The sequence below is a fragment of the Chiloscyllium plagiosum genome, chromosome 19 (genome assembly GCF_004010195.1).
Source record: "Chiloscyllium plagiosum isolate BGI_BamShark_2017 chromosome 19, ASM401019v2, whole genome shotgun sequence".
Lineage (NCBI taxonomy): Eukaryota > Metazoa > Chordata > Chondrichthyes > Orectolobiformes > Hemiscylliidae > Chiloscyllium > Chiloscyllium plagiosum.
In genome coordinates, this window is record NC_057728.1 from 20739742 (window position 1) to 20761749 (window position 22008).

The 22008-nt window shown below is 39.0% G+C and overlaps 1 protein-coding gene across 2 annotated transcripts in view; it reads right to left on the reverse strand.

The window, feature by feature from the left end:
- fbln1 (fibulin 1) overlaps nt 1-21278 on the reverse strand; it is a 176551-nt gene extending 155273 nt beyond the window's left edge. The window contains exons 1-3 of one of the 2 annotated variants that reach the window (XM_043709278.1): nt 21002-21261; nt 4664-4772; nt 264-393 (exon numbers count right to left, since the gene is read on the reverse strand). In XM_043709278.1, the coding sequence (XP_043565213.1) occupies nt 264-393; nt 4664-4772; nt 21002-21062 (300 nt within the window). In that variant the 5' untranslated portion in view covers nt 21063-21261. Of the gene's footprint in view, nt 1-263; nt 394-4663; nt 4773-21001 lie in introns of both variants that reach the window. The other variant, XM_043709279.1, reaches the window with a different exon arrangement.
- Between the last annotated feature and the right edge of the window lie 730 nt (nt 21279-22008).

A 22008-nucleotide genomic window follows, 5' to 3' on the forward strand; every position in this document is an offset into this window, starting at 1 on the left:
AAGGGACCTGTATTTCAAATATTAACATCATGGCCTACCTAAAAGCTGTTATTGTTGATATAAAGGTCTGAAGTTAAAGTCCTCCAGGATAGTGACCTGTCCAACAAGCATCAAGAGCTCAATGATGTCATTGATCAGCAAAAACTACTTTCTAGACAGTGGCTTTACTCATCAGTGAATAAAGTTCAGAACATTATGTAAAGCATTGTAAGCAAGAAATTTCATTGCACATCAAGGAACTTGGGGAAAAAAAAATGCATTACCTTTATCATGTTGTAGTTGCCTGAGTTAGTGCTATGTACCTCACATGCGTGGTTTTCCCTGGCCATGTTTATACCATATGCACAATGCATCTCTTCAAGCTTTACCCAACAGCATTCTTCCTGTGCTATTCTGTAATGAGGAATGTGAGAAATTTTAATCTTCTTACAAAACAGGAAACAGAGGTAAAGTCAGCCAAGTCTCGGAAGTATTTTGCAGCTACAATTATATTAATGAGGCATGTTAACAATTGATCAATGCCACATGTTACTCTGCAAAGGATAAAGATTACTAAACTGAAAGAAAGTTTACCCACAGTAGCCCAGTACTGTGGGGTTTCAGAAAGGAAAGAATATTGAAGAGCAAAGAAAATGGGGGGAAAAAATGAAGCTGTTAAATTTGAGGAAATATTTGAGCTGTATCAAGTTGGAGAAAAGCAAGAAAGTTATTAAAATTGTTTTAAAGGTTAATTGTCATTATCTGACCCCTTTTTGCAATTTTTCTGAGTCATACAGGACTAGTATCAAACAACTTTTTTCAGCCTTTGTCAACTTCACTGAGGAACCAGTCGTCAGGAGATCAATCAAAGTCAAGGTTATAAGTCCTCCATATTCTCTCCCCCTGTATTTGATGTTGGGGATAACCAAGTGTGAGCTTAATAACTCTTCCTCAACTCATACAAGAGTTTCAGAGCCCATTGAGCATCTCCACTATAATATATGTATGGACTAAGTGGGATAGATTGTGACTTTGTATGTTTGTGTAAAACTAGTAATAGCAAAGCAGCCACTGGTTTTACATCTCTTTTCATTTTTATTTTCAGTTTAATCAATATAACACAGGCCACAGATCCATTAACTTGAAATTTACACTGTTGTATAAAGTTAAAATCCAACCCAGTAGATTTGAAGTATAGTAATTTGGCAAATTTGGGTTAAAGGATTTTTGTCCATCTTTGCTCACATTCTTAAAATGCTTCCAGTAAGCAAGCCTGTTTAACATAAAACCCTGAGGCAGTCATTAAAATTTACTTCAAAAGGTCAAACCTCAAAGGCATCCCTCCAGGGTGCCATTGAGGTTCTAGGGTTAAGGACAACTATTTCCTGAAAAAGGTTTAACATGAGCTTTCAACCTCAGTTGTCTTGACTCTGCACATTATCAATATTAATTCCTGTTTTTCTAGTCTTTGTTTTTGTACCCCATTGTAGCCCTTGTGGTATTTCCTGTGTTTCCCAATGGTATTATCTTCTCCTCCCACAACCCCTCACCCATCATTAGCAACATTCATATTCATATTCACATTCACTTAGTCAGCGGTTTCATCAGTGTCAACAAACATCCATGGGATTTTGAATAACAATCACACTGTATACATCCCATCACGAGAAATTGGATAAGGCCCAAAAATGGGTTTGGAGGTTGTGACACACCATTAATGCATGCCTATTAATTTCAATACAGAGAGTAATTTTGTACTAAATGTTCCTTTCAATGATTTCTTCATGCAACACTTAGTACATTGCTGAATGACTTCATATCTCAGCAGTGGGTGCAGAATTGAAAGATTGTATTACAAGATCAAGCTAAACAGCAGTTTTTTAAGATAGTCTTATATCTTAATGGGGAGATGCATTTTGAAAGGAGTTTTTGTAGCTTTCAGTTGTTCAGTTGATGTGTATTTGGTTTATGTATAGGTAAATAAAGCTTGAGTGTTGACCCAGAGCTTCATTTAGACAGAGAAGCTGCTCGTAGCTGGGTTGAGTTGTAAATACAAGTGCAGACATTTTGTGATTGCAGTAATACTTTAAAGCACTGTAACCAAAATGTGGTTACACTTAGAAGCTTTTGTAATCTCTGCATTGCTCTCCAATAAGAAAAATATGCAACTGACAAAAAAGACATGTCAATTTTAAGAAGCACAATGAATAGTAAAGTATGACAAAGGGAAAGCTCCAAGTTCTTTGTTGCAGTACCTTGGTGCAGAAGGTGGATAGCAAGCAAAAGGTCAGCTAATCCAAAGGGCCAAGAGGACTCAAGAGAGGTACTATACAGCTACTGGGAGTCAATGCAAACAAGCTAGCTCTAAGGGTATGGATATGGTACTGCAAAAGCTTTACTGATTTTACATTGGTTAGTGAATGCATTTTTCAATACATTACAACTGAATCACTAGTCTCACAATGCTCACCAGCCTCCCTTCATTCACATCCTAGCAAGCTCTATCAACCAGGACTCATACTTCATTTATTGGTTTATCTCATCCTCCCACACTGAAATAACACCACAAAAGCCGGTATCCTGTCACCAAATCACCCTTTACTTAAATATGTAAAGTCCTTGACACTGATCCAGCTCCCTCAGAGCCAGCTCTCAGAGTGTTAGCACTCCTGTCTGTATCTGTCGGCTAGGGCTCCCTGATTGGAACAGATTAACAGCCCCATTCAGGGAAATCATATTATATAATGTCCACCTGGCTGACCTCGTTACAATCACTACATAGACTTCGCACATCTGCGAGCCTCATACTCATATCTCACACTGCTCAAATCAACCATGACAGCCTCATGACTCAAACACATTGCAGTACACTCAATGGTGCATTGTCCTCTCTCTTGCATTATTTGGTGGTATACAACCACAGGCAGCAGCAACTAAACACAAGTAACAGGCATGGCTGCTCTCTCAGATGGATAAGATGATAGTCAGAGTCTTTACAGTAGCCATCACTGAGGCTATGGCACATGGCAAGAACCGAAATCTTTGAATAAAACAACATCATAACAACAGAGAGAATTCCCAATTCTGAAACGATGCAAGTCTACAACTTGGTCTCCTAGGACTAGAGCCAGATTTCTGCAGGCCATCTGAAAATCAGTAACCTTCTGTAGCCAGTTGAGCAGCACTGCATAGAAGCAGTACGCAAAAATGAGGACTGCTCCTCGGATGCTGCCTGACCTGCTGTGCTTTTCCAGCACCACTCTAATCTCGAAACAGTAGGTCAAACACATAGAAGGATAGCTGTAAGGAAATATACAAGAGTACCAAGTTGACATTGTATAAGACTTTTTTTTGATACAGTTGATTTGGAGTTTTTGCTTTGTGAATGTTATTAGTGATCATTAGCCAAATGATGCAAAAGGTTTTACAAACTGTAGTGCAGAACTGTAGTAGCTATTCCCAAATTCATTACAAAATCTAAAGGTTTTATTGATATCAACAAAGTTCTCAATTTGTGTTTCTGATAGACTCAGGATACAGAAAACATGGACCAGGGTTCTATACTTAACAATAATTACTATTTAAAGCAAAATAATTGATTCTAACTACAGGTAAACAATTATGAACTGTCAACATAACTATTAATTAAATTCTAATCCTCTTCTAAAAATCCACTATACACATGTACAGACAGATAACAAAGAAATGGTGTTATGGTGGAGGGAAAGAAAAACTGGAGTAACAGTTCAATGTTGCTAGTCCTTTGGAGTGAATAGGGTTTTTTTTTATTCCCAGGACCTTTAATTTTCTCATATTTTACCTCATATTTCTTTGCTTCTTCACAGGTGGCACAGAGTGTCTGTTTCACAAATTATAAATACTCTGACTTATTGGTTAAAAGCAACAGCCTAGTGCAATTGTTGGGCGCAAATAACTGGTTTTGATCAAGCTTTAGGTATTTAACTGGAGAGAAAAACAGACTATCTGTCTTTTCATCTGTCCAAAGGCTTTTGCCAGTATTGTTCCCAGCCACAAGCTGTTCAGCTACCCAACAGCTAATCAGATAGTTGCTGGTCACAATTTCACAAACCAATCAGCAACCTGTAATCAGTTGTATCTCACTTTGTATACATATCCCTGCAATTATTTAGTGCCTTTCATAACTTCCGGATATCTCAAAGCACTTTACAGCCAGTGACATACTTATGAAGTGTTTTCAATGGTGTAATGTAGGAAACATGGCACTTAATTTACACAGTGTAAGAGTAAGCTCTTATAAACACTTGTTAAAAGATCCCATAGCTCTAACCTGAGCTCCACCTGAGAGGCAGGCAGCTTCATATCTCAGCTCAAAGACAGCACCTCCACAAGTGTAGCATTCTCTCAGTATTGCAATGGAATTTCAGCTTTGAGTTTTGAACGCAGCTCTCCGAATTGGAACTTGAAGCCACAACCTTCTCATTCAGAGTCAAGAAGGCTATTGACTGAGTCACATCTACAGTGAGAGAAGGCTTGTGTGGAGCATAACCACAAACATCTGCAGACCTCACTTTCTCCTCAGTTCTATCAAGTGACCTGTTTCTGTGCTGTAAATTCTATGCAACTCCTTTCAATTGTAAGATGTTGCATTGAAACAGCAGTTCCATCAGGAGGCAGAGATTTTTAAAAATGTTTGAAACTATACCTGCAAAATGGTTCTTCCAATGTGTAGGGCAAAGAAGCACAATCTCCTTTCTCAGATGCCCATTCAAGTCCATTGGAACAGCAGGCATTGATTGAACTCTGCACTGTCACTGCAAGAAAGGAAGAAATATGATGATTAGACCTGTACAAAATGGCTGTCTGTCTTGGAAAGTGCAGCAGTTGTAACTTTCTTTCTGGCCAAATATATGTGAACAAACTTGTTTTCCAGCTTATAGTATTTTACATTTAAATAGTGCTCCAATCATGCCAAGGAAAGCACAAAACGTAAAAAGTGATGTTTTTCAAAATGTTGTCTTTAGGATAACACACATCCCAAGGCACCAACAGTAAGAAGCAACATAAATGATCTGTATATTGTGATTAATTATTCATAGTAACACATGTACTTACACCAATGATTGACAAAACTGCAAAAGGAGATGGAAAAAAATGGAAACATGACAACTAATAAAAATATACTGTTTTTAAAGTTAAAATAACTAAAGTCAAATATATCCTTCCAAGTTACAATGTGGCACTAATCTTACTGGTATTTCTGTTTGGGAATCAAGGCATTGACTTGAAGTACTAGTCAACAGCTATGTTTATCAAATGTGATATGATGAGATTCCCATTCCTCCAGGCGAACAGGTGTGGTACATTGGTCACATATTTTATAGTTATTAATATGGAAAACTTTCAGAACAGAAACTTGCTTTGATCAGGTGAGTTATGCCTTAGGCTTCAGTTTGAAAATCTGTTTATCATAAATAGCAATCAATTGAGTACCTATAGTATTATGATCTCCACAGAGACCATTAACTTTTAGAAAAGAGAGAGAGAGAGCGAGATGAATCTCCCAGCAAACTATGGAAGGAATTATGGGACAGGATTTCACAGTTGAAGATTACTAACGTAACAAACACACTAAAGTCAACAAAGACTTAACAGGTAACTAATACATGAAAAAACAGAAAAGATGCTTCCCTATTATCTAATTAAAACAACTATTGTACTTTAAGCCACTTTCCAAGCGGATACGTGGCCTTGAAGACTCAGTTTTAACCTTGACCCAGCTTTTTAGCAAGCTACATTTTCCCTGTCACACCAAGACAAATATTCCAATGTCCTCTGAATGTCATTCCACTAAGTCTTCTGAGCATCCTTGAACACCTTTCAGCAGCAAAACCCACCAGGGCAACTTCTCATTCCTTAAGTTTCAACATGTCTGATATCAAGTCCCATCTCTTCATACAGAGTATCTTAATAAAAGCAAAGTACTGTGGATGCTAGATTTATTGAACTTCTTATGGCATTGTTTTGCATCCAGGCTAGCTGAGTCTGACGGCGTGGTCTGTTTATTACAGAAAGGGCCTTCCTCTCCATCAGCCTGTCCACAAGTTCTCTAGATCCCTCAAGCACAGTGTGAGGAGAAGTCCCTGGATTGCAGCATCTATAGCAGCATATTGCAGCTGGGCTTTAAATGGTGTCAGAGGTGACCAAGGCAGGTCAGACATTCCACCTCTCAAGCCACATAATTTCCTCAGAATTGCAAAGAGTTTGAGCATGTTATCAATGAGGGGAAAAGCAGAAGACTGAGAGAGAAAAATTCATCCCAGCGCATGACATACTGGACACCAAGAAATTTACTTGCCACCTACTTTGACTGCAAATAGGAAAATCAGGCTATATTAAACAATCTAACAACTAATTTAATACAAACTGAATGTGATATATTCTTAACCCTTTTGACATCTTTCATCTTTGTCTTGAAAATATTAGAAGGCTGAATCCAAATCAGCAAGCTGAATGTGACAATTAGGATTTAAATTTCAGTTTGTATGTGCTCTTCATAGTGCCAACTGAGTTTCTTTTACTACTAGCTTATTTCACTTTCTTTCAATTCAAAAAGGTCTCCTTTTGTGTTTTGCATACAATGCACAAGTTTCCATTTTCTCACTTAAATGGACTTGCATTGTCCACATTGTGTTTTTAAAAGCTTGATTGGATTTTGCATTGTCTGGACCCCAAAATAGAATTTATGATTCATCCAAAAGTTTCACAATTTGGTCTGCTTGACTTTCCTGAAGAAGGGCTTATGCCCGAAACGTCGATTCTCCTGTTCCCTGGATGCTGCCTGACCTGCTGCGCTGTTCCAGCAACACATTTTCAGCTTTGTTAAGAACAACATTGCTGATTGCTGGCAAATCGTTCGACTTCTGACAACTATGAATTGGAATCCAAGGAATAATTCCCTGTCATATTACTGTTACCTTTGAGTGCTGTTGCTATCTGCTGTCACGTCTTGCTCATGCCTCATCCACATATTTAATTAAAATGGCTTTACCGCACCTCTCACTGACATTAACCTTCTGTTTCTCGGCTAATGCTCTCATACCTACTTATCATCAGCAGTTTAAGCTTTGATTCTTTGGACACATCTTTAGTTGAAATTGTAATTTTCACTGCAAGGTTATGGAGTTCAATTGATTCTTTTTAGTCAATCAATATTTTCTACATGAAGTTAACGTCTGCCGCATCAGTGTGTTTTCAGAATCACAAGAGATAGCAATTCTCCTCATCATCTAAGAAAACATTTTCACCATCTATGGTCAAATTAGGCACAGCATCACATTTCCAGGACTGTTAAATAAACTACATTTTAAGTTAAGTTTTGCAAAGCAACAGGAAATAATTTCCACATCAGTACATTTTTCTTTAGCAAATTGTCTGGAAAGAAAGTCCTGTCAATTGCCAATATCTCTAAGAATAACAACTTGTTTTCCTGCCACAGCTGATAAGAATGAAGACTTTCCAAATTTAAATAGAAGACATCCATAATTTCCTGCGCTTGAGTAATAGATTCCGAAGAACCCATAGATTTGTCATTATTTTTACACACTGCTATTGCTTCTGAAGGATATACCCTTCAAAATACCACAGTATTGGTCTGGTCTCCATAGCCCAAAACACATAGCAAACATTCTTCCATTTTCTCTAGCAAATTTCACAAAGTCTGACTCAACTCCTTCACTGAATTTCTAAATTTGTGTTGATAATCCTCGGGCAGTAACTCAATAGGCATAGAGATCAGTTATTTTCACAGTATGTTAGTCACCAGACTGTAAGTGGAAAGACATGCATATTATTCTAAATCCTTCCTCGTGAAAACTTCCTTATAGTCTTTGCAGTTTCATAGTAATTTTCTCAAATGATACAAAGTACAACTTGATTCCTTACATTTGATTTGACAAGGAATATTCAGTTTATGCCCAAGTTAAATTTAAGTAATCCTCAAGTTTTACTGTTAGCTCCTGTTCAGCAGAGTCAAAACCTTTCTTATCCAGGATTGGGAAATGCCGGTGTTGGACTGAGGTGTATAAATTTAAAAATCACACAACACCAGGTTATAGTCCAACAGGTTTAATTGGAAGCACTAGCTTTCAAAGCGCTGCTCCTTCACCACCAAGTTTCTCCAGTTTTTGTTTTTGGTGTGCATGAAGGAGCAATGCTCCGAAAGCTAGTGCTTACAATTAAATCTGTTGGACTATAACCTGTTGTGTGATTTTTAACTTTCTTACCCAGACTTCTTTTTTGCTGAACTTCAAGGTATTCCTTTTCTTTTTCTTGTTGAAATTCAACAGCAAGATTTTGCATCTCTTTATTTTTATATTTCAAGGTCTTTTCCTTCCTAACCACATCTGTAAGTTACCTGTCCTGTACATGTACATAATCCTGCGATTCCACCTTGCCAGTCAAAGAGTCAACATCATATTTTGTTGCTTGTTTTGTTCTTTAGTCTGGTCCAATGGATTCCATCAACTTGTTCAAAAAAGATATGTCAGCACTTTCCTAGTGAGGGCCTGCATGACTTGAGGTGGATAGTGACGGACCAGTAGAACATAATGACCTCCCATCATTACAGCCAGACTTTCTTTATGAAATTGAGTTGGGCTAATCACTCTTAACCACACATTCCCATATTGTGCTAATGTTCCACTGTGAAACTGCAGTGCCCTCGCATCATTGTGCCACGCTAGCAAAAACATTTATGGAGAAATTGGACTCACCAAAGATGGTATCCCCTGCATGACATCCCAGTTGAATCAAACTAAATGTAAAATGCTATGTTTAGCACTAGTTTGTTTGCAGAAGGTGCAGGACATTGTCAAGCATCAGTCCACCTTTGGGCTCCACTTCAGATGTTATTGTTTTACTCCCTTAACCTTCAATTTTCCTGAGGTACGGACAAGGTGGCAGCAGTGGGCTTAACTTTAATATAACTGGAATAGTAATCCAGAAGTCCAGATCAATGCTTTAGGTAGAATTCAAATTCAACTAATAAACATGGAATTCAAGGCTAGATTCAGTAATGATGACTTTAAGGCAATTGTTGTAAAAACCCATCTAGTTCATTAATGGCTTACACATGACTTCAGGCCCACAGTGATTTGGCTGACCTTTAAAGCAGCCTAGTTAAGTCTTTCAGTACATGGACAACTCAGAATGGGGAACAAATGCTGGGTCTTGCCTATGATACCCATGCTCATAAAAGAATAAAGAAAATAAGAAATCAAAAGAGTGCCTCTTGAACCTGTTCTGCCAGTCAGCAAGATTCTGGCTGAAACAATCTTGGCCTTAGTTCCATTTTCCATCCCATTCCATAACTTTTGATTCTTATAGCTCAGGAATTAGTTATGCCATATCAGGCCTGCCACCCTGCCCTTGAGCATTGATTCCACTGGCGTTTGGATGGTCAGGATCGAGGGAGGCCGTGTAATGTACATTGCTGGGAGGGTGTGGTACAAGAAAATAACCCATGCCACTTGAGGTGAATCTTTGGTGCCCAAATTTTCTGTGAGCTTAGGGAATACAGTGTCAGTCAACCATATTGAAGAAATGTGAGTTGGAAGACTGTTATCAAGACTCAAGATTTCACAGGACCCCAATGCAAGAGAAGAGCTGTGTTTACGGATTTGCTCCATTCATCTCAGTGCCATCTGATGCCATATTTTGTGTGTACATTACAGAATTATGCTCAACACAAAGCTTTTATTGAACTAAACTTAAGATGTCTGCCAAGTGTATGTGTGCCTCATGATGATGCAGAGCTGTGAGCTTCCACTAAAATAAACAAAGAAGCCAGCCACAGGAGAAACATCGATTAAGAGAAAATGGCTGCAGCTTTTCTCCGACCAATTTCTGTTCAAATGACAAGGAGTATGAGGCAAAACTGGAATTGTTTCAATGTACAGTGGCAGAATTATGAAATAGCAATAGAATTGCTGTGCAAACCAGAAGTTATTAATCACCTGACATTTACAACTGTTGGGAAGAGACTGTTTCAAAATATATTCCACTGTAAATCTCTCTAAAGAACAGAAAAGTAAGGCAAAAGTTTTAAAAGCTTAAAAGGCACGCCTTCCAAGTGAATGTTAAGTATGAATGGTACATGATCCATTAGGGACCAAACTGAAAAAGAATCTATTGATCAATATGTAGCATCATTAACTCAGATCACAGAAACCTGAGAATTTGTGCAATTAAAAGATTATGTAATTAAAGACAGGTTTGTATAAGGCATGAGTGATCCTGAAGTGAAACCAGTTAGAGGGGAGAATCTTATTCATGGGAGAGCAATGATAATGTGCAGAGGCACTGAGATTGTAAATCAGCAGCTAGAGCCTATTCATGACACAACAAATTAGGTCCTGTATTCTGCTGACAGAACATACAGAAGCAAAGGACAGAACAATCACGGACAAAGGGCAGAACCCAAAAACGTGTAGGCCTCATGCAAAGAAAAAGAGGACAAGTCCAGTGTGGAGAAAACAGTGTTCTCACTGAGTAAATCTGAACTATTTTGCAGCCAAATGTCTGGCTAAAAGAAAGCACAACAAGCATGTACAGATGAACACTAGAAAAATATCAGCTACATGTTCCAGTGAATCACACTACACCATCAAGTTGGTTCAGCCAAGCAAGTTGGCTCAGTCAAGTTGGCAGATGAGACATGATGCTGTCTCTTGAAATGAGGATGGCAGAATGGGAATATCAAGTCAACATAAAATGGCTGATGGATAATCATGCAATATCATGCACGTCATAGAACTGAATAAAGTGGACAACATGGAGATTCAAAAGTAAAATGGTAGCTATATGATTGCAGCATACTCTTGTCAAAAGGACAGATTAGTATAGAATGAGGATCTAGATTTCCAGATCTCAGATGGGAAGCAAATACCACTCATTGTAGCCAGAACATATTAAAGATTGGATTGGTTACCCTCAACTGTTAAGAAAGAGATTTGCAAAATGTTTCAGCACACTGAACCATAGACCATGTAACAGATCATACTGGAGCACAACAATGTGTTTACAAGGTTGAGATGTCTTCTTGGAGAATATAATCTCAAAGTAGATGGAATCCAAGACTAATTCAGCATCTGTTCAGAAAAGTTCCAGCTGCCATCAAAACCAGTCTGAAAGATGAAATACAAGGGAGTAATCAAAAATGACAAGTCCGACAGAATGAATTAGCAGCATGCTAGCAGTGAAACAACCTAGAAACCTTCAAGTATGCATTGTCCTAAAGGATCCAAAAAAGACTCAGAAGAGAGCCCACTAACCAGGCCAACTGTAGTCAAAATACTGCCACAACTCGCAAATGCAAAAATCTTCATCACACTCACACAGCATAGTCACTAGCAAGGGAAGCTAGATGAAAGCTACAGCTTTCTAACCACAATCTGGACACCCTGGAGGAGAAATGTTGTTTGTAGATATGCAGTGACAGTTAAATAAATGATGATGTAAAGTAACAATACATTTATAAATACGAGCTTCAATTTGCAATGAAATTAGACTCATGCCACCTATGTGCCCTTAGAAGCTTTTCTTTCTCATTTCCCTCCAACCACATGGATTGTGAAGGGCTATTTGTGGCTGACAACATTTGGCCTGGTGCATTGCTGGGCTTTAAATATGGCACTGGAGGCAAAGGTCTTGCCAAAAGCAAATGCTTCTACTATTGCTGAGCAAAAGATAACGCAGGTGCAGCATCATAGAGGTGTGGCACAAACAGAATGAGGTAAACAGTGTAAAATTGAATGGGATAGACTTCCACTAAACTGTCCGAAATTGATACCTACACAGTTTCTGGTAAAATTCATGTGTTGAACATAGAAATAAGTTGTAAACATGAAATAATCACCTTGTGTGGTTCAGTGTCAATCTTAGCTTTATAATGCTATTGTGAAATGCTTTTGGACATTAATTATTAATTATTTTTGAAAAATACATGCTTTTCAACTTCTCAATCATATTTATTATAAAACAAAGATATTTAAGCCTACTAAAATAACTTGTAAAACATTTTCACAAATATGAAAGAAAAGCATTTTCAGTGAAGTCGTTTACTGGCAGCATTGTTAAATGAGTTCCTATTCTATGTTGCATAAATTGTGTAGATCTGAAAACACTTTGGATGAACATCTCATGTGTATTTCAACCAAAATTTGGAAATGATGACAATCTGGATTGCAAAATACTAAATCTGCCAAACTTGTACGAAACTGCCAGAACATTAAAACTACTTTGTCAAAACATTTTTCAGTGCCTTTAACATTTTAATACTGGCAAATAGAAGGCCCTGAAGAGTCATTCCTCAAGGTCATGTTAACAATGTTTTTGAGATAAATTGCCTTAAGCAGACAAGAAATCTAAATGGTGATTGATGAAAGTTTTCAATTTCAGACATCTAACTAGAGATACATGGGCCTGTGCGGAATATTATTTTAAATACAGTGAGTGGAAATGACTATGAACTAAATGCTGACAAAAGTAATGGAAAAGGAGATGATCAATGGCTTCCAAAGAGATTGTATGGGCACTTGAGGAAATAAAATTCGCAGGGCTACAAGGATAAACTGGGGAATTACCCTGCAGAGAGCTACAGAATGGATTACCCACTATCTATTCACCATGGGCCTGATGGGCCAAGTGGCCTCATTCGGGGCCATAATAATTCTGAGTCAATGAGATGATGAGTTCTGAAGGCCTTTTTCGTTCTTAACCTCTATTTTTCATTCTTAAGCGATGGCATGCAAAATGCCATTCAAATGAATTTGGACAATAATATAATAGAAGTCCTTGTGGTAACAGTACCAACCCAGTTAGAGATTGGCCTGATGTTGGCAAATACACAGACTATGACCCTCTGTGTTTATGAAAATCCAGTCAGACTCACTATCCTTAAGTCTTTTTGTCTGATTGATCTTATCTTCGCTTGGAAAAGGAGATACATGATGCCAAGTAAACATGTTTAATCAGATTTCCATTATCAGGAGATACTCTAAGATTGAATGTGTAATTTATCAATGCATCCTCCAGTGCCTTAGTGACAATGGACCACTTCAGTTCAGTAAGCCATTTTGGCAGGATGATTTAAGTACAAAACCTGCAGAGTTGATTTCTTATGATCCTGTTTAGTAAAGTACAGTTCAACAATGATAATACCTGAATTCATATTCAGTCTTAACATAATAAAACATCATGAGCCTCCTCAGAAGGGTCTTTTGGAGTAATATTTGACACCAAGTCATCAAATTAGGAAATGTTAATCAAAAAGGTGACATTTTAGAAATATTTTAAAGAAGAATTGAGAGGTAGCAAGGTGGTTTATGGAGGGTATTCCAAAGCTTAGAACCCAAGCAGCCCGAGGCACAGCCACTACAACGGGGCAATGAAAACATTGAACATTTGTGAGGCCAGAATTAGAGGACTGAAGAGATCTTGAATGTTATAAGGCTGAAGATATGGGGTGAATTTGTATTTGCAGAATTATATTTGCAGATACACACTATTTTGCTCAAAAAGCACACAACCTTCGGGCATTCAATGCAGGCAGACAATCCATGTAATATTTTATAAATTCCTGCTTGGGAAATAAAACTAAGATTGGACTGCAGACAGACTAACCTCACACCTTTAATGCATTGTCTGAGCTGCGATGTCACTTTTTTTACAAGTTATCTCGAGAATGTGACTTAAAAGAAGTTCTGGGATTTACGTATTAATGAACCAAAACCTCCAACCCATTCTAAAAGATGAAAGACTTAACAGCAATCTAGGTTTGTTCAATATATCATTTCAGTTACATGACACTGTAATCTTTTGCTATAAAATTCTCTGTCTTATGATCCTGTCCCATAGCTACCTGATGAAGAAGCAGCGCTCTGAAAGCTAGTGCTTCCAAATAAACCTGTTGGACTATAACCTGGTGTTGTGTGATTTTTAATTTTGTCCTTCCGAGTCCAACCCCGGATTCTCCACATCATGACTATTTTATGTGATTACCCCATACCCAGTCAGTGGAAGCTTGGCATCTCATTTCATTGTCAGCCATGTCCAGATCCTTAGAAAACTTCTATTAAAAAGGTTTTATGACAATATGGCTCTATTGTGATTAGAACATCTCTGAGTTAAACATCAAATGATCTAAACTTGCTGCCTTAGGGTTAACTTGTCTTGCTGAAAAACTCCTCTCCTCCCACTTCCTGCTATAACCATAAAACTGTGAAAAAGAATCAAAAAACGCAGTAAGATATTGCACTGCAACAATAAATCGCTACATGGAATTTGTAACAAGAGTTTCCACAACAGTTCATATAATTATTATCAGACCATACTGTACAACACCCACACAAGGACTGTAACTGGAGAGGACAGTGAACCTGCATCCTGTGAAGGTTGCATTGCACAATCATTTATATCTGGCTTTAATTACTAACATGTAGACTTAAAAGGAATTCAGCAATGTATACACATGTATTTTAATTGACCAAACATAAAACAGACACCTATGTTCTGCATGTAGACGATTATTTTTGTAAAAAACATATAAACTTTTGTAATCATTACATATTCAATGTCAATAATTTTGAAGTTTCAATGAGAAAAATCAATGTATTTGCAAAAGATAATATTTTCACCACTGAACCTCCTGTTTCTTTTCAACATTAGTAAATAAAGCTCCATGTCAATTCCAGCAAGCCTCTGTGATAAGTCTGGTGAGAATCAAGATGAAAGGCCATCAATTAGTTCTGGGTCTGGAAATGCTAGGTTTTGGCATTCACTGCTCTCTGTCATGGGGTCTTGAGGTATATCATCTCTGCCTATCTCCAACAAAGATCAATATAAATAGGATGAGGTCATATGTGGAGTCTCTAGGCCAAGAGTTTTCTCACCCATAGCCAAAGAGAAAAATACCCTACATGGAGCAGTTATAACACTTACCAATAAATGAAAACGGGGCTAGCTGACGATCATGGACCCTTGAAATGTTGTTTAACTTCTAAAGGCTAATGGGGCTATACTATTTCCTTATAAAGGTCTATTTACTAACTCTGGAACTATTTTCCATAAACACTAAACCATAATATCCAGCCAAGACTGGCAGGTAGTCTCCCAGGATGAGACCTTGGTGACATGTTGTACCAGCCAGATATTGCTAAGAGCGCAATCTTCCTCACCCACATACTCAAGATCAAGTAAGCAGCAAATGCATCTTGCTACTCAATATAAAGATGGCTACCTTTTACATCCAGCAGATATGTACCACGAGTGGATGTGAATGCAATTGTATCTTCCTCTCTCTATAGAGATTTAAACCCCTTCTAAGAAAAGTGCCCAATACAATTTACAGATCTTGCTGAAAAACTCCTCTCCTCCATCCCCTGCCCCATAACCTGCTGGGCTTGGAATGTAACATATTGGTCATTTTGTTTAACTTTGTTTTGTTTTTTTTTTAAATTGGCCTGAATATATCTGTTTTTAGCTAAGTTGCCAATTTCATTAAGTTTCTGGAGTGTTTCTGTCCCTGAGGCTTTGGAAGTTTTCCCCAGGCCATTGTCCCAGGCTCTCCTCATTAGCTACCAATATTGTCCCTATAGTGGCCCCCGACTTCCAACGCTAGGTCAATTCTACCACTCACGAGAATAATTCCCCACTGTCCAGATATCCTTGCAAAAGGCTGTTATGCACCCACATAAGCACTATTAGTCTGGAGCTGTCCTGCGTGGTTCATGGCAGTTGACCTGGACTTGGCATATAATGGAAAGTTGGGCCCTCACTTTGCAGACAGGCACCTGGGGGTACAGATGAGGGACATCCTCTTACCCCAGTCAAAGACAGTCAAAGAAGGCTATGCCATCAGACGATGCCAGCCTAGTCCAAGGTTGCCACCCAAGTCATTGCAATCTCATCGGTCTGGAGAAATGCCCAACAGTGAAGAAAGAAGGACAATGTTCTTCTACAATTGGTCAGGGTAAGTGCTACCATCTTCTCTGTGTTACCCCACTTTCACTCTCTGCATCTGCAACACCTCCCAGCAATGTTTACGCTCTGCCCTTCTCAATGTTACATATGACATCCTACCTCAACAACTCTCACCTAAGCCCAAAGCCCACTCCTCTAAAACTGCCTACTGTCTGTGCTGCATACTCACACAGTTGGGAGACTTTACAACTGTTCCCCCACTAATGGCAGCCTAACAGCTGTATCACCTCTCAATCCAGCAATAAACAGTCCACAAGGTAGCAAGAGCCAAGATAGGTCGTGAACTGCCCGACATTTGGTTCCTGACCCCCTATGAGGAGTGGGTCCTGATCCTTACTGCCCCATTGTGGTCAGAAGACTGTGGCCAAGCCTCTTGACTGGTATTGGAGGTTGTCCTTGACTTACTGTCCTGGGGTCCCCTGACTGAAAGCTGTCTTCCTTGATTTGACTAAGGGCTGCTGACAACAATGATGAGCTTCCTTCCTTTTTGTCTGCACTATAAGACAAAGCATGACAGGTTGGCTCTGGCTGGGGAGGGGAAAAGCACAAAAAAGGCAAGGCAAGGAACAGATGATGTGAGAATCTAAATTGGCTCAAGGTGAGTGAGCATAAAGGCAGGAGGTGCAGCCTGGTTGAATCAGGAGCTGGGTGCCTTTCCCTACATATGAAGTTTCCTTGTAGCAGCATTTTAATATCTGGTTACTAGTAATGCATGTTTAAAGCATAGAAGCATCTGTCAGTGGATTAGAGAGGTGCTTTGAGGGTCCTGAGAGACTAACAAGTGCCAGTTGCCAGCATTCACAGTGGTGGCAGGGGTGTGCAGTCAGTGCCTCCCGAGTATGCCCTGAGGTGTTGCTCCTAGATATCCAAGGTGACGGACAAGAGGAACAAGTTGTGGGCTAGAGTCACCAAGCACATGCTCAAACTTCATATTCGGTATTCTCGGCATCTAGTTTTCTCATGATGGATGCTAGTGTAGGCAAATGCATATTAATAAGATGTAAAGATAATGAAGCTGATAACAAGTAATAATCCTCCTTATTGGCATCCTGCCACTGCCTGGTGAGAATCGAACATTGACATCCAGGACTTAGTTGGAAAATACACCTCATCACAATGTTGAGAAAGGCCTCATTGAACTTGTTACATGATTTTCCCACCTTAAGTCATATCATTCAGGGCCTTTTAAAATTCCAACGCATTGATTTGCATTTTTAATTTAATTTGATGCAGGTTTATTTAGCATTTTAAATTTTTGCACAGACAATACTGCTTCCATTTCAAGCATCTTCAGGACAGGCTTTCTTCTTTTATTAGGCCTATGGAATGATCAGAGCATAATCTGGCTGCATCTGAGATTAGTTGCACAGTCTCCCGCGAGGAGGTTGAGCAATTCATCAATTTCACCAACACATTCCACCCTGATCTTAAAATTACCTGGACCATCTCTGACACCTCCCTCCCCTTCCTGGGCCTCTCCATCTCCATTAATGACGACCGACTTGACACTGACATTTTTTACAAACCCACCGACTCCCACAGCTACCTGGATTACACCTCTTCCCACCCTATCTCTTGCAAAAATGACATCCTGTATTCCCAATTCCTCCGCCTCCGCCGTATCTGCTCCCAGGAGGACCAGTTCCACCACAGAACACACCAGATGGCCTCCTTCTCTAGAGACCGCAATCTCCCTTCCCACATGGTTAAAGGTGCCCTCCAACGCATCTCGTCCACATCCCGCACCTCCGCCCTCAGACCCAACCCCCCCAACCGCAACAAGGACAGAACGCCCCTGGTGCCCACCTTCCACCCTACCAACCTTCGCATAAACCAAACCATCCGCCGACATTTCCGCCACCTCCAAACAGACACCACCACCAGGGATATATTTCCCTCCCCACACCTTTCCGCCTTCCGCAAAGACCGTTCCCTCCGTGACTACCTGGCCAGGTCCACGCCCCCCTACGACCCACCCTCCCATCCTGGCACTTTCCCCTGCCACCGCAGGAACTGTAAAACCAGCGCCCACACCTCCTCCCTCACCTCCATCCAAGGCCCTAAAGGAGCCTTCCACATCCATCAAACTTTTACCTGCACATCCACTAATATCATCTATTGCATCGAATGCCTCATCTTCCGCCTCGGAACACTTCAACCCCAGGGCATCAATGTGGACTTCAACAGTTTCCTCATTTCCCCTTTCCCCACCTCACCCTAGTTCTAAACTTCCAGCTCAGCACTGTCCCCATGACTTGTCCGGACTTGTCCTACCTGCCTATCTCCTTTTCCACCTATCCACTCCACCTTCTCCTCCCTGACCTATCACCTTCATCCCCTCCCCCACTCACCCATTGTACTCTATGCTACTTTCTCTCTACGTTGAGGGAGGGTAGCTCCAGCAATTGAGCAGACCCTCCCTGGGGGAAAAAAAAGAGTAATTTTGGGGAAGGAGCGCTCATGGGAAAAAGGAGCAGACAGACAAAGATTCCTCAACCCAGTGTAAACCACACACTTCATTCCATATAAATGCTTACTTATTTAATTTACTTTCCCTTCATATTTGTAATAACTGGATGCCAGTGGAATGAAGAATGCTTGCTTCATGATATTTGGGCTGTTGGTGTGTGTTCACATCTCATGTTACAGTTCCATCTTCACATGATAACCAAACCTAATAAAAGTCTATTGATTGATTATTCTTGAAATGTCAAATTAACCAACATTCTTATCATTTTGGAGGAGCTAGCTCCCAATTTCATGCCTAATATGAAAAGGCTGTGTCCTTATTTTACTTCAATTGGTTAACTTCTAAGATGTAAAGCTATGTCCTCTTTTATTGAAATCTGCCAAAGGGAATAATTTTTCCATATCTTGCTTGCGAATCACTACATCATTCGAAGCACCTCAATTTGTTTGTGTTTCAACTTTCTACACTGAAGAAAATAAAAACTCATTTTACTAAACTAAATAAACAAATTTGTCCTCAAACATCCAGTTTAATTCTGAATCCATGTCGTACCGTCTTCCAAAACTAATGTGCTCTTCTGATCCCCACAGATAACTACAGTATTCATGTATCTGATCATAACATAACTGAAACATAACTTGTTCAGTTTTGTACTCTTGTATATGAAATCCTCAGCGGGGCATTTGCTTTTGCAAAGTGAATTGACACTTGGAATTTCATGATATACTGACAGCATTTCCATGTGACAGTTTGATGTTTTGCAGGTTTGCTGCAGCTATAGAGATGAATAACCTTCTAAACAATACAGCTACAGGGACAAAGATATCTAGGCGATACATCAACAGGAAGAAAGCAACTCTTTTATGTAAAACAGTTGAGGCAAAGAGCTGGCTCGGCATTACATCTCAGGGGTGTAAACAGTTTCAAGGCAATACAGCGATAGGGAGCAAGTAGTTTGACATGCAATGCAACTATAAGACTCTACAGATTACATGGCAATACAGCTACAGGAAGCAAATAGCTTTACAAAAAATCAAATAATGTAGTCAAACAGTTTTACAAGTGATACAATAACTGGAGCAAACAGCTTTACAGGTGATACAACAACAAGAGAAAACAGATTTCCAGGCTGTATAGCAACAGAGAGTGAAGAAGCTTCCAAACTAAATACCTGCAAGGGGCAAATTGCTCTATATACACTACAGACATAAGGGCAGAAAGTTGTAAGCAATATAGTTATAGGAGCAAAAAAAAAACCAAAGAACTGCGGATGCTAGAAATCAGAAACAAAATCAGAAATTGCTGCAAAAACTCAGCAGGTTTTGTAGCATCTGTGGAGAGAAAGCAGTTTTTCCAGCAATTTCTAAGTTAATTACAGGAACAAACTGTTTCTGGACAGTCTTGCTACAGGGTCAAACAGCTTTACAGGTGGTAAACTAAATGAGAATAAAATACTTGACAGGGATTATAATTACAGAAGGGCAAAAAGCTTTCCAGGTGATACAGCTACAGGGAACAAATGGCTGTACAATTAATTCAATAATAGAGCTAACACAACCCTCAGGCAATTCCAGGTGATACAGTTGCAGAGGGGAACAGCTTCACAGTTATACAGATACAGGGGATGAATGACTTTGAAAAAAGTACAATTAAGGGGCAAATAGCTTATAGGTTATATAGCTTCAGAAGGCAAACTTTACATGTGATACAATTAGGGGGCAAGTAATGCTTTACTTTAGAAGGGAAAACCTGGATAAGCTCAATGCAACTCCAGGAGACAATAGCTGTATAGGCAATAATGGTTCAGTATATAAATAGCTTTATAGACAACCACAACAGCAACTGCAGCCTTGATATTAAAATTCTTAAATTAATTGCATCTTATTATGTGAGGCTCTGCAAATTGGCAAATCTGCTGGAAAGCTTGACAAAGCCATCAACTTGTATCAAGCAATAATACCAACAGAAGTTATAGATTTTTAACTTCCTACAATTTTTTTTATATTTTCATTGAGGCAATCAGTGCTTGCAAAATGAATAAATTATCTTTCAGACAAATATGCCATTTTTTAAAATTACGTCCCAATGTCAGGCTCATGGTGAGGTACAGTGTCAAATTAATGAAGTTTTCAAAAATTATACAAAGCAGCAACCAAAGAAACAATTTGTAATGTGTTTCAATCACAAGTTAAACAAATGATGTATAAAAGTGCAGTGAGTTTGCTTACACAAGGTCTCCAATGAGTCTTCAAATTCTGACTAAAAGGTGGAAAAAATGTCACAAATCATCATATAAAGTTTAAATCAATTGAATTCATTGCCAATTAAGAAAAGTAAGTAAATGTAATTTCAAATTGAATTCTTTAAAAATATCAAAATACTTCTTAATATATTTCTCCAATAACAATTTGATTATCTGTATCCTTTTCAAATTGGTAACAAAGGAGCTCTGTTTTCTAACTGCTTGCAGCAAGCAAGCATGGTTCCAGGGAGCAGATTCATGAATGTACTTGTTGCAATATAATCTCTTACCTTGTAGGCTGAACAACAAGAGACTGAACAACATCATCAAGATTCGTGCTGTGAAATCCATCAGGCAAGAACACTAGGAAGGAAAAAAACCTCTCTGTTTTGGTATTCTGGTCTTTCTCTTAAAGTAAAATCTCTTCCCTGCTCAGTTTTCTCTGTTCTGTCTCTTTCTCCTGCAGTCCTGACTGCAAACTGCCTTTGACCACAACTCTTTTATAAAACAAACCACAGGGTTTACTTTGAAGGTCTGGGCCTTTCCAAAAGAGATTCCTTAGCAATTATCCTGACTAAGATTTCTGGCCAAACACCCTGAGGGAATCTTTGCCAGAGAGGTGGGGGTTGTAGGCCTTCACTGCAACATTGCTCCTGCTGCATTTAATTCACCAACAAGCTTGTTAACTTGTGTCTTTAACCCTGAGAGTAACAGATCGTCAAATTACAAAATAATAAGAAAACCTACAATAAAGAAGCTCTCCTTTAATTTTGTTAAATTATAGAGGCACAGCTGCAAAGTTCTTTTAGCAATTAATATGAAATCGCAACCTCGCGCAGGCACAACAGAACAAGACACAACCGACTTTCATTGAATTTTATTTCAGATTTCATTGATAATTCATAAAGGAAAATCCACCAATCCCAGTGCACCACTGAGCCACAAAAACTAGAAATGACCTCAATTCAATTGCTGATGGAGCTCAGCCATGGCAAGCATAGACATTATGGAATTGATTTTACCACCTCTGCCAAAGGGTAAGAGATTTTTTAAAAATCAGTACCTCAACTCACTACTAATCAGTGGCTCCAGCACATATCCAGTCAGGTCAAGATTAGGTTCAGCTCAGCTGTATGGTAAAGGTTATCTGTGTTACATGCTTCGTAAAGGTCAAACATCACACAACACCAGGTTAAAGTCCAACAGGTCTATTTGAAAACACAAGCTATGAGATTTCAAAAGCTTGTGTTTTCAAATAAACCTGTTGGCTTATAGCCTGGTGTTGTGTGATTTTTGA